Raw genomic sequence first — 11,777 nt, forward strand, 5'->3', positions numbered from 1 at the left:
AGTAAAGTTAATTGATGCAATGCGCTGTAAAGCCATTTGCAGTTTATTGCAATTAATTTTGTAAATTGAGGCCAGTTTCTGAATTCTAAAGTAGAATCAACACATCGATTTGCAAAGGCTAGTTGAAATCTGGAATTTTCTCCTCCAGAAGGCTGTACGTAGAATTGAAATTGTGTTGGTTATGGTTCAGTTGGCAGCACTCACACCTCTGAATCATAAGGTTCCGGGTGCAGGTCCCACTCCAGGGCTTAAGCACAAAAATCAAGGTTGCCACTCCAGTGAAGCACTGAGGGACTGCGACATTGTCAGAAGTGTTATCTTTTGTATAAGACATTAAACCAAGGCCCCTTTGGCCCTTTCGGGTGGACGTAAAAGATCCTGTGGTATTATTTTGAAGAACAGCAGGGCAGTTATACCTGGTGCCTTGGTCAACACAACACAACCCAACCATAGAAATGTTACAGCACAGAAAGTGGCCTTTCAGCTCATTGTGTCTGCACTGGCTAAAAAGACTAGCTGCCCATTCTAATCCCACCTTCCATCACCTAGTCCATAGCCTTGCAGGTTACAGCACTTCAGTTGCAGATCCAGGTACCTTTTAAGTGACTTGAGCATTTCAACCTCAACCACCAATCTGGGCAGCGAATTCCAGACATCTACCACCCTCTGGGTGAAAAGGTTTTTCCTAATATCCCCGCTGATCCTTCTGCAAATCACCTTAAATCTGTGTCCCCTGGTAACTGACCTCTCTGCTAGGGGAAACAAATCTTTCCTGTCTACACTATCTAGGCCCCTCATAATTTTGTACACCTCAATCAAGTCACCTCTCAGCTTTCTCTGTTCCAAGTAAAACAACCGCAGCCTATCCAATCTTTCCTCATAGCTGCAAATTTCAACCCCTGCCAACAATCTTGTAAATTTCTTCTGTACTCTCTCCAGAGCAAATATGTCCTTCCTGTAATGTGGCAACCAGAACGATACACAAAGTTCCAGCTGTGGTCTAACCAGCGTTTTAAACAGTTCCATCATTACATTCCTGCTTTTGCATTCTATACCGCATCCAATATGTGAAAGCAACCCATATGCCTTCTTTACCACCTTATTTACCTGTCCTGCCACCTTCAGGGACCTGTGGAAGTTCACTTTCTCTACACATCTCAATATCCCCCCATTTATTGAGCATTCCTTTGCTTTGTTTGCCCTCCAAAAATGCATATCCTCACACTTCACTGGATTGAATTCCACTTGCCACTTTTCTGCCACTCAAACAAACCATTGATATCATTCTGGAGTCTACAGCTATCAACTACATGGCAGATTTTTGAGTAATCTGCAAATTTCCCAATCGTGCCTCCCACATTTAAGTCCAAATCATTAATATATACCACAAACAGCAAGGGACCCAACACAACCCTGTGGAATACCACTGGAAACCACTTTCCATTCGCAAAAAAATCCGTCAACCATTACCCTTTGCTTCCTGTCACTGAGCCAACTTTGGATCTAACTCTTCACATTCCCCTGTATCCCATGGGCTTTTACTTTTCTGACCAGTCTGCCATGTGGGACCTTGTCAAATGCCTTACGAGAATCCATGTGGACCACATCCACTGCACTACCCTCATCAATCCTCCTTGTTACTTCCTCAAAAAATTCAATTAAGTTAGTAAGACATGACTTAATCTTAACAAAACCACGCTGACTATGCCTAATTAATCTGTGCCTTTCTAATTGACATTTCCAAATTCCTGTGCTGTACACTTTTTTAACCTTTGCTTGTTCTGCCTTTCAGAGTCACTCACTAATTTTCTGTCTCCTGCTCCCAGCTCTGAATTTGTCCTATCTGAATCAACTCTCAGGTTCCCATCCCCCTGCCAACAACATCAGCAAATCTCCGTGCAAGGGCATTTGTCCCAGTCCTGTTCAGGTGTAGACTGTCTGGCTTATACAGATCCCACTTTCCCCAGAACCAGTCTCAATGCCCCAGAATCTGAAGCCCTCCCACTTGCACCGTCTCTCCAGCCACACATTCATCTGGCGTATTCTCCTATTTCTATACCCGCTAGCACGTGGCCTTAGAGTAATCTGGAGGAAACTACCTTTGAGGTCCTGCTCGCTAATCACTTTCCTAACTCCCCAAACTCAGCCTGCAGGACCTCCTCCCTTTTTCTACCAATATTGTTGGTACCAATGTGGAACACGACCTCTGGCTGTGCACCCTCACCCTCCAGAACACTCTGTAGCCGCTCCATGATATCCATAACCTTTGCACCAGAGAGGCAATATAACACCCTGGAATCACGTCTGCGGCAACAGAAGTGCCTGTCTGTTCCCCTGACTATAGACTTCCTTACCACTATCGCTATCCAGTCTTTTCTCCTCCCTCCCCAGAAGCGCCCGTCTGTTCCCCTGACTATCGAATTCCCTACCACTTTGCTGTCCTGTCTTTTCTCCTCCCTCCTGCCTGCACAGCTGAGCTATCCATGGTGCTCTGGCCATGACTCTTGCTGGTCTCTCCAAAGGAACTCTCTCCCATTGGGTTCTCAGAATTGATTATCTGTTAGAAAGGGGGATGTCCTCAGGGGTCTGCTGCACTACCTGCCTCGCCTTTCTTGTCTGTCAGGCGGGCAACCAGTCCCTCTCTGCCTGCACTTTCTTAAGCTGCAGGGTGACCACCTCCTGAAACATGCTATCTATGCAGTTCTCATCCTCCCAAATGCACCTCAGTGACATCAACTGCTCCTCAAGTTCCAAGATACGGGCTTGGGTTTCCCTGTTTGGTGGCACTTTCTGCACATGTAGTTGTCCAGGACATTGGTAGCATCCTGGAGTCTCCACATGGCACAGGATGTGCACTCGATGGGTGTGAGCAGCCCTGCCATGCCTCAAATTATTTACTTACTGCACTAAAATTGAAAGTTAAGTTAAACACAATAAAATGTTAATTAATTAAATTTAGTTAGTTAATTTATAAGTTATAATCCCTACAACTCCCAATGAGCTTTATTACTGCTAATAAATTTTGCCAATAATAAAAAAACTGTACAATGACCAATTACCTTATTCAAGTGATCATAGACCTTTCCTCAAAATAGTGAACTAACCCGGCTGTTTATAAAGTCCTTGCCCTAAGAACTTACTGACCGAACAAGTTAAGAGTTTCCTGTGACATCACAGTTTATTGGTTTTTCACTGTTTCTTCAATCCCAGCAGCTGAGTGCAGTGCTTCTCTGGTCCCCTACTACAGTGCTGATCATTATCACATTGCTGTTTTGCTGCCTGCAAATGGTGGCCAAATTTCCTAGATTACAACAGTGGCTACGCTTTAACAGTCCTTGATTTGCTGTAAAGGACTTTCAGACATCCAATGGTTTTGAAAGGCAGTCTATAAATCTTTCTTTTTTAAGACTAAGAATAGCAAAGCCAGAAAAAAGACAAACCATGCACCAGGTTTTATTTCTAGAAGGATAGAATTGAAAATAGGGAACTTATGCTAAACCTGTATTGAATATTGGTTAGAGCCTTAAAAGTGGACAAATCAGAAAGATTCAAGGAGGAAATTCCAAAATGTGGGGCCTCGACTTAAGATGATTCATCTTCCAATAGTGAGACAGAGAGTGAAGGATGCACAAGAGACTAGAGAAATTGGGGTTCTCAAAAGGGTTGTAGGGCTGAAGGAGGTTACAGAAATAGGGAAAAGTGAGACTAGAAATGGATTTGCACACAATGAACTTTTAAATTGGAGGCGTTGGGGACCAGGAGCCAATGTAGGTCAGCGAGGACAGGGGAGTTGGGGGAGTGAGACTTAGCGTGGATTAGGATACAGGAAGAAGAGTTCTGATGATCTTGTGCTTCTAAACAGCAGAGAATGAGACACCAGCCAGGAGAGCATTGGAAAACTCAATTCAGTACATGACAAAGACATGTATGAGGGCTTCGGCAACAAGTGGTCTATGGAAATAGGTAATCTTAGTGACCTGTACCTCATCAGAGAAGCCCAGATGACTGAAACCAAATACAACCCTTCAACCCTTTCAGCAAGGGACTGATAGATATGTTTGAGAGAAATAAAGCTTCAGTTATTAGGAAGAATCTGACAGCAGGTTAACATATTTTGATATTATATAATTTAGATATCTAACAATTGTGCTAAATACACCAAATAGTCTTTGTGCTAACCGGGGCATAAAATAACACAACCATGCATTCACATCAGCTTAATATGATCCATTTTAAGACTTCTGGAAATTCCAAGAGAAGTAATCTAGTAAAGCAAGATTGTCCAAACTGTGACTGAGGCACACATTCCAACCCTTAAGGACTTCAGCAGCTCTGTTCTATTTGCTGTTTGAATTTTGGGGGTCCTGAAGGTTTGCAAATGCCTCTTTGCAAGTGCTGTGGGCTGACTGGTTTTTGTGTCAATAACTCTTTCGAGGGGAGTCAAAGTCATGAGATCAACATTTTATTACCCAACTAAAATATGTCAGACCTACAAGAATTGCAGGTGCCAGTGCTGAGTTTGAAAGAGGAAAGTGACCATGTGACCTTGATGCTGACACCATACTCAGCAAAGGAGCAGTCCACTGACACCTTTCCCTACGCACTGAAATTGATACACTATACACCTGGTTTTACACTTGTTTCAGAGTTTCACAAAAACCTTCATCTCAGGAATGTTTTCACAGGTGATTTATCAGCACAAAGCAGTGAATGTTTCCTGCGGTATAACAACTCTCCAAATTATGCATTGTAGATTCTGAGACCCATATACTTATGAATGTACAAACACTCCCAAATACTCTGGCCAGGGAACTCTATCTGCACTGTTTCACTAGGGTCTACTTCTTGAAATGGTTTAGCACACATGTTGTAGTAATATTGCTGACATGGTTTCATGCCTATAAGGGCCAGAGTGGCTTCCTGAGAGGTGTTCCAGCCATAGGACTTCGTGTCTTGCATAAGGTCTGTACCTATACTTTCATTTGGTGTGTTGTGCCAATCTAATACAGCCTGAAACTCTGACTGACCAGACTCCTTGCATTTCATGAAGAGTCACTTGACGATCTTGCTGGCATTCTCGGCTTTGCCACTGGACTACAGCTAGTTGACAGGAGTGAGGGAGGACACACCACCTGTTTAAATTCCCGCGTCCTGGCAAATACAGCAAATTTTTCTGATGCAAATTGTGGTCCATTATCCACTAGAGGATGACTGGCAAATGTCACAAACATTTCCTCCAGTTCTCTCAGAACACTGCTTGCATTAATTGAAGTAAGGCTGGTTTTTAGTAACATTTCAAGGATGTTACTCTAATAATCACATGTGACGAGCAGGGTACAGCTATGTAGCTCATAAAAGGTCAGCCCCAATTTCCCCCCAAGTCCTAAACACAATCTTGTGCTGTAGTAATGATTCTTTACTTGAAGAACTGTGATGGGCCTAACGTATCCATTATGTGCATTGTTTGAGTTCTGTTGACATCTTGGGGCAATAGAGGCTGTTGTAGGCACTACGGATATAGCTTTTATGGTGCTGTGCATTGAATTTGCAGCTAATGGGTTCCTTATATAGTGCAGCTGACATGAGTTGTTGTCCCTTGAATATAAATTCAGCTTCAGTTGTTGGTTGTCTTGAAAGTCAAAGTAGTAGTGGAGGCATTCCACTTGATCCCAGGTCAGTTTTCCTGAATGATTACATGCTGTTGCTTCTAAACCAGGTTACCCCTGCTGGATGATTAAATTGTTCCCAGTGTGAGTCTGCAGCTGGAAGAGATTCACAATTTTTCCAGTTCACATGTAAAACCACAGGTGTTAACTTCTGGCAGGTATGCTTTCTTAGTGTACCAGTTACAAGCAACTTCTCCCCTTTCTCACATGAAACTCTCAAAGACTGTATTTTTGCAATTTTAACAGCATTCTTTGAAGCTGTTTTACACTTTGTTCAGTGGCTTGAGCACTGTTGTTTCTAATAGGCCATGATTGGTTTCAATATTCACTATGTCCCAGCTGATGAAGGCTTCAGATATTGCATGGTAACATGATCACTAGAAGTTCTTTCTCAATCTGTATATACCTTATCTCTGCTGCTGTTAATGCTCTTGATGCATAGGAGACTGGTTGTCCATTCTGCTTCATTGCCGCACCAAGTCTAGATTGAGATCTATCAAATTGGAGGGGGATTTCTTTCCCAAGATTGTGGTAAGTGTGCTGGTGGCTGCTTCTTCAAGATACTGCAATGACAATTTGTGATTCTTCCCAGAACCATACTGTGGCGAGCAATTGCTGGACCCCTGCTACATCAGACAGTGATGTAACTTTGTCTGGATCGACACAAATTCCTCTTCCTGTAGCAACATGTACTATAAAAGGTACTTTTTGTCGATGTCATTTCAGTTTGTTCATGTTTCATACAACACTACGTTGTATTGAAGAAAAGTTTCCAGATGTTTGTCATGGTTTTGAACAGCTACTTTAAGCATCTGTCTAAAACCAATGGTTACAAAATCATTTGCAATGACCTCTATCCCTTGCAGTCCTTCCACCACCTCACACACCTTGTATTGGAAGACTTCTGGCACTGAGCTGATCCAAAATGGCAAACATTTCCAGTGGTATCGACCAAAAGGAGTCTGGAATGAGGTAATATATGATGATTGTTCATGAGAATCATGCCAAATTCCACTGCAGCGTCAGGAATCGTGACGACTATAGCATGATGTAACTACATCTTCAATAGTCGGCAGTAGACTGTCCTCTTTCTTGATAGTTTCAAGTCGCATGATAGCTTCAAGTCTTTAAGATATATGCAGATGTATACTATGTCATTCTTCTGCTAATGGTACAATTCGCATCAAACTGATTCATGAGGTCGGTGTTGTCACAAGGGCATTGATGTTCTGCCTGACAAGACTGTTCACAGCTTCTTTCAGCTTGGCCCTTCAGGCCACTGCTAAAGAATGCAGGACATGTTGGACCAGACCTACTACCTCCTCAAACTGATTCAGTACCCTCCATCAACATGTCCTACCCCATCAATGAAAACTTGAGGCTGTTTCTGTATTAAAACGCTCCTTGGTCAGCGGCTTATATTTGTCGAGCATATACACTGATGAACCAGGAGAGGGAGTGCTATTCACATGAACTGTATATAGTACTTAATGATGTTCATGGCCAGGCAGGCCCTCCTACCCCCCCAACAGTGGGTGTATTGTCATGCTATTAACAAGCTTACAACCCCCTCTTCCCCCTAAAGTCAACATGTTGTATCTGGATTCATACTTGTCCTTTAAAAGGGAGCCTTGAACCATTTGTAAGCTACAACCTTGGTCTTAAGTAGTTTGATCTTTGCTAGCTTAAAATCTCACTTGGAGTTTTGAGACAGGTAAAGTGGAATCATTTATCATTGCACACGTTTGTCCATTTGAAATTTTGGGTAGATACCTGACTCCATTTTAAGTGCAACACACCGCGAATCATCCAAACCAACAGTACCAACTTCAATGATAACAAAGACTGCTTCTGTGCTTGGTTTGTCATTTATTGCTCTTGTTTTCGTCAATGTGCAGGTGATATTTTTCCACAGCATTCCACTGAGAAATGGTTGCTTTTTCCACACTTGTTGCACATTTAACCCAAGGGCAGGGAACAGCCCTCTTTTATGGAATTTATGTTGCTTCCCACACTTCCAACAGTTACGAGTCCTTGGGGAGTCTCTGGCATTCTCCTGAAGAATGTCTCTGTCACACTCTCCAGTCTCTTTGGCTTTCTGCACTCACATTCTGTTCACTCAAATCTCCAATCATTTTTAGTTGCCTTCAGACATCTGACAAGTCTCAGAAAATGCTGGAAAAACTCAGCAAGTCTAACAGCATCTGTGGAGAGAAGAAAAAATAGAGTTAACGTTTCGAGTCCGTATGACTCTTCAGGGTCGTACGGACTCGAAACATTAACTCTTTTCTTTTCTCTCCACAGATGCTGTCAGACCTGAGTTTTTCCAACATTTTCTGTTTTTGTTTCAGATTTCCAGCATCTGCAGTATTTTGCTTTCATCTGATAAATCTCATGTCTTCAAAAAGGTGGTCAGCCTCTAGAAGCTGCGTCTCTCTCACCTTCGTATTCACAATCCCAAGTACAATTTGGTCTCCGTTTATTTTTTGCGACATTACAGAATAGAAATCATATCGTTCGGCATGTTTCGCAGTGCTCTACAAAAATGGTCATATGTTTCACCAGTTTCTTGCATGTTTCTGTTCAACCTGTCTCTCTCAAGAGGGATGTTCTTGCATGGCTAGCAGTGGAGAACTTTCTCAGCACTAGCGCCATCTTGTCTTTGTCTCCAGCTTTGACCCAGTTCAACCACATGCAGTTGACTTCACATGCTTCTTCCCCTAACATTGTGATAAGTCAGTACCTACATTCGTTCTGGCTTCTGGTCAAGTTCCGTCATGAGAACAGGGTTGTTCCAGGCCTGCTTGAATCTCTTCCACTTTCCTGAAGCATTGTGCCCTTGGTGATGTGAGCCAGAGGTGTTAGAGCATACACTGACACCACACTGTAGTGCAGCTTCATCTAACTTTTTTCTCTCGTTCAAGGGGCCGACAAACAAATTTTGGAAAGATAAGGTTTGCCACAACATTAAACATGAATTTCAAAAAGAAAATATCAATTCCAAAGCAATAAATTGATAATTTAAAAAAAAATAATGAATAAAAATGACCATTAAAAAGTGCCAAGCAGCAGAGTTCACCAATAAAACCTTTTTTCCCTTTTCACTAAGAAGGAGAGCTAGTGAGAGATTGACGAGGCCCCAAGTCCTGGTCACCAGGGGAGGGATGGGGACTGGGCCTGAGCTAAGGAGTTGGGTTTTATTAACACTGACCATACATTCGCCCCTGATGGCACACACAGAGTGCTGGCCTCAGCAGAATTCATATGAACATTGGGGTCGGAAACAGGTTGCCTTTCAGCCTGGGTTTTCCTCCTCTCCTGGCCTGCTTTGTGGATAGGTTTCTGGGGAAGGAGGAGGAGGGCAGGGTGTGTGTGTCCCTAGCTTACTACCAGTCTCAGGTTTCTTGCTCTCACCCACACTCACCTAGACTTGCTCACTCACCTAGGCTCACTCGGTCTCTTACCCAGACTCACTCACGCAGGCTCCCTCACTCCCTGTCTGGGAGGTTTGGATATTTTACAGCTGAGGAGGTATTCAGGACTCTGTGGAAAGATAAGCTTCCTCACTCATCTGGAACTCCAACTAGCCCATACTTTTGGGGGGGGTGGGGGGGGGGGGGGGTGAGCACTGTTGCTGTAACTTTACTGTTCCTCATGGTCTCCCCAGCCTATGCCTGTTCCGCCATCTTTACCCCTGTGCTCCTTTAGGAAGCTGGCACCTGCATGCGAGGGCAAGGGAGCACGGCCAAAGGCAAAGAGCGTGCGTGCTGTGAAAACAAAAGAGAAACCACACATCCTCCCACTGCTCAATGCTCCTACAATCAGAGCAATCGAAGTTGCTAGCAAATGCAGGAGAGAAACAGCCTGTGATTGGAGGAACATCTACTTGCAGAATCTTTCATTGAACATACTCATAGTTTGAGCACTGGGTCCATGGGTCGGATAAAGAGGCTTGGCGGGCCAGGGGTTGGACAAGCCTACTGTAACTCTTTTGTTACAACACAAATAAACCAAATTAACAAAATTAGGGACAAAGTAAAAGGTTGCCCCTTAAAGGAAACTGCAAAAACAAAAGACAAAAATTAAAGGAAACTTACAAACATTAAACCAAAATGTGATTAAAAGGGTGTATAAAGCACCCCAGTCCCCGTGGTGCCCACCGAGCACGGAAGGCCTCAACAGTGTCGGCAGACACCACCTGTTCCCACTCCAGGGACACCTAGCCATGAACGTAACCACAGAAGAGGGGCCAGACAGTCAGGTTGGAAGACCCCTTGATCGCCCGCTGCCTGGGCCTGTTGATGAACAACTTGGCTAGACCCAGGAGCAGTTCACAGGAAGATAAAATAGTGGTTGTCAATTAACTGTTTAAATCACACAGCCTGTCACAGATGTCCACCAAAAGTGCAAGTTGCTTTAAATAATCATTATCACCACTGCTTCCATGTTTCAGGTCTTCTTAGAGAGTAGTTGATGCCATGAGTAGTTAGAAAGAGTATCAATGTTATTAACTAACAAAAACACGTTAAACTTGCAAGAGCCAGTGCTGGGTTCCACATGTCTACTGCACACGTGGACACAGACACATAAATAAATTCACATGCAATATACATGCCCATAATGCAGACACCAGCACGTACAGCAAACAAGCAACTCTGCCAATGTTTGCATCAAAAAAAAATCAGAACACCAACATCTGTTAGTAACTGTGGCTTGAGCTGTATGCAACTTTATGAAAGCATTAATGTAAATTTTACATATGGCCTCCCAGGTTCCAAGTCAGCCACAAATTAAGACAAAAATGTTTGAATGCTGGTAAGGTATCTCCAGCAGGAAATTAGTGAAACATCATTCAAAATACTTTAAAGAGACTTTTGGCAAATGGTAATCACGGTAAATGCAGGATGGAATATAAGAGAAATTAGTGACAGGATCAGATAACCCACATGAGGAAGGCAGGAGGAAACCACATCTTGTATTCATGTATTTTTTCTAGTCCTATTGCTCATGGCCGACAACTCAAAGTACAGATTGTAGCTAATGCTGCGGGTGTTTTCGTTTTTGTTAAAGTAAAAAATACATAAACCATAATGTAAATGTTTTTACTGCAGTTTCAACATGTAAACTGTTCAACAGTCAGAAAGCTCGCATCTAAATGAAAATCCGTGGTTCAAATTCTGACAAGAGCGTTAATTCTCACCGTTCAAAGCTGGTTAAAGACATTATTGACAAACGCAACCGTGTCTTTAGCGTTAAAACAAAATAATTACAATTTCCAGCCGCGTTACAGTCAATTTATTCTCAATTTCCATTTCCCTCAACGAAAGGAATTGAAGTTGTTTTTTTATATATTAAAAGTTCAGAAGATGTGAAACTTTCGATTAATTTGTCAATGTTAACAGTTCTTTCGGGGATTTCTCCCCCGGAACCGGTCGCGCTGAGCGGAAGGTTTGTGGCCGCATTTCAGGCCCTGCTTACCAGAGGGTAAATCTCCTGCAAAAACCTCGCTTTATCAACATTTCCGTACACAGCGACCGAAGCTCTCCTCACTCCATCCATCTTCACAACAAGGAACAGCGTCCGCCCCAAACGACAACCCACCCGCACCCAGAGACACACACACAGTTCCTGGGAGGTAAATACAGGCAGATCCCGGGAGGGAAATACAGCCAAATCCCAGGAGGAAAATACAGGCAGATCCTGGGAGGGAAATACAGGCAGATCCCAGTAGGAAAATACAGGCAGATCCTGGGAGGGAAATACAGGCAGATCCCAGCTGGAAAATACAGGCAGATCCTGGGAGGGAAATACAGGTAGATCCTGGTTGGGAAATACAGGCAGTTCCTGGGAGGGAAATACAGGCAGATCCTGGGAGGTAAATGCAGGCAGATCCTGGGAGGGAAATACAGGCAAATCCTGGGAGGGAAATACAGGCAGATCCCAGGAGGGAAATACAGGCAATTCTTGGTAGGGAAATACAGGCAGATCCCAGGAGCGAAATACAGGCAGATCCTGAGAGGGAAATACAGGCGGTTCCTGGGAGGGAAATACGGGCAGTTCTTGGTAGGGAAATACAGGCAGATCCTGGGAGGGAAATACAGACGGTTCCTG

The 11,777-nt window shown here is 43.4% G+C and overlaps 1 protein-coding gene across 2 annotated transcripts in view; it reads right to left on the reverse strand.

The window, feature by feature from the left end:
- Positions 1–11,325, reverse strand: part of tyw5 (tRNA-yW synthesizing protein 5) — an 80,886-nt gene extending 69,561 nt beyond the window's left edge. Inside the window, exon 1 of one of the 2 annotated variants that reach the window (XM_041201614.1) lies at positions 11,145–11,325. In XM_041201614.1, the coding sequence (XP_041057548.1) occupies positions 11,145–11,225 (81 nt within the window). In that variant the 5' untranslated portion in view covers positions 11,226–11,325. The remainder of the gene's footprint in view (positions 1–11,144) is intronic. The other variant, XM_041201615.1, reaches the window with a different exon arrangement.
- Between the last annotated feature and the right edge of the window lie 452 nt (positions 11,326–11,777).

This window comes from Carcharodon carcharias, chromosome 12, assembly GCF_017639515.1.
Source record: "Carcharodon carcharias isolate sCarCar2 chromosome 12, sCarCar2.pri, whole genome shotgun sequence".
Classification (NCBI taxonomy): domain Eukaryota; kingdom Metazoa; phylum Chordata; class Chondrichthyes; order Lamniformes; family Lamnidae; genus Carcharodon; species Carcharodon carcharias.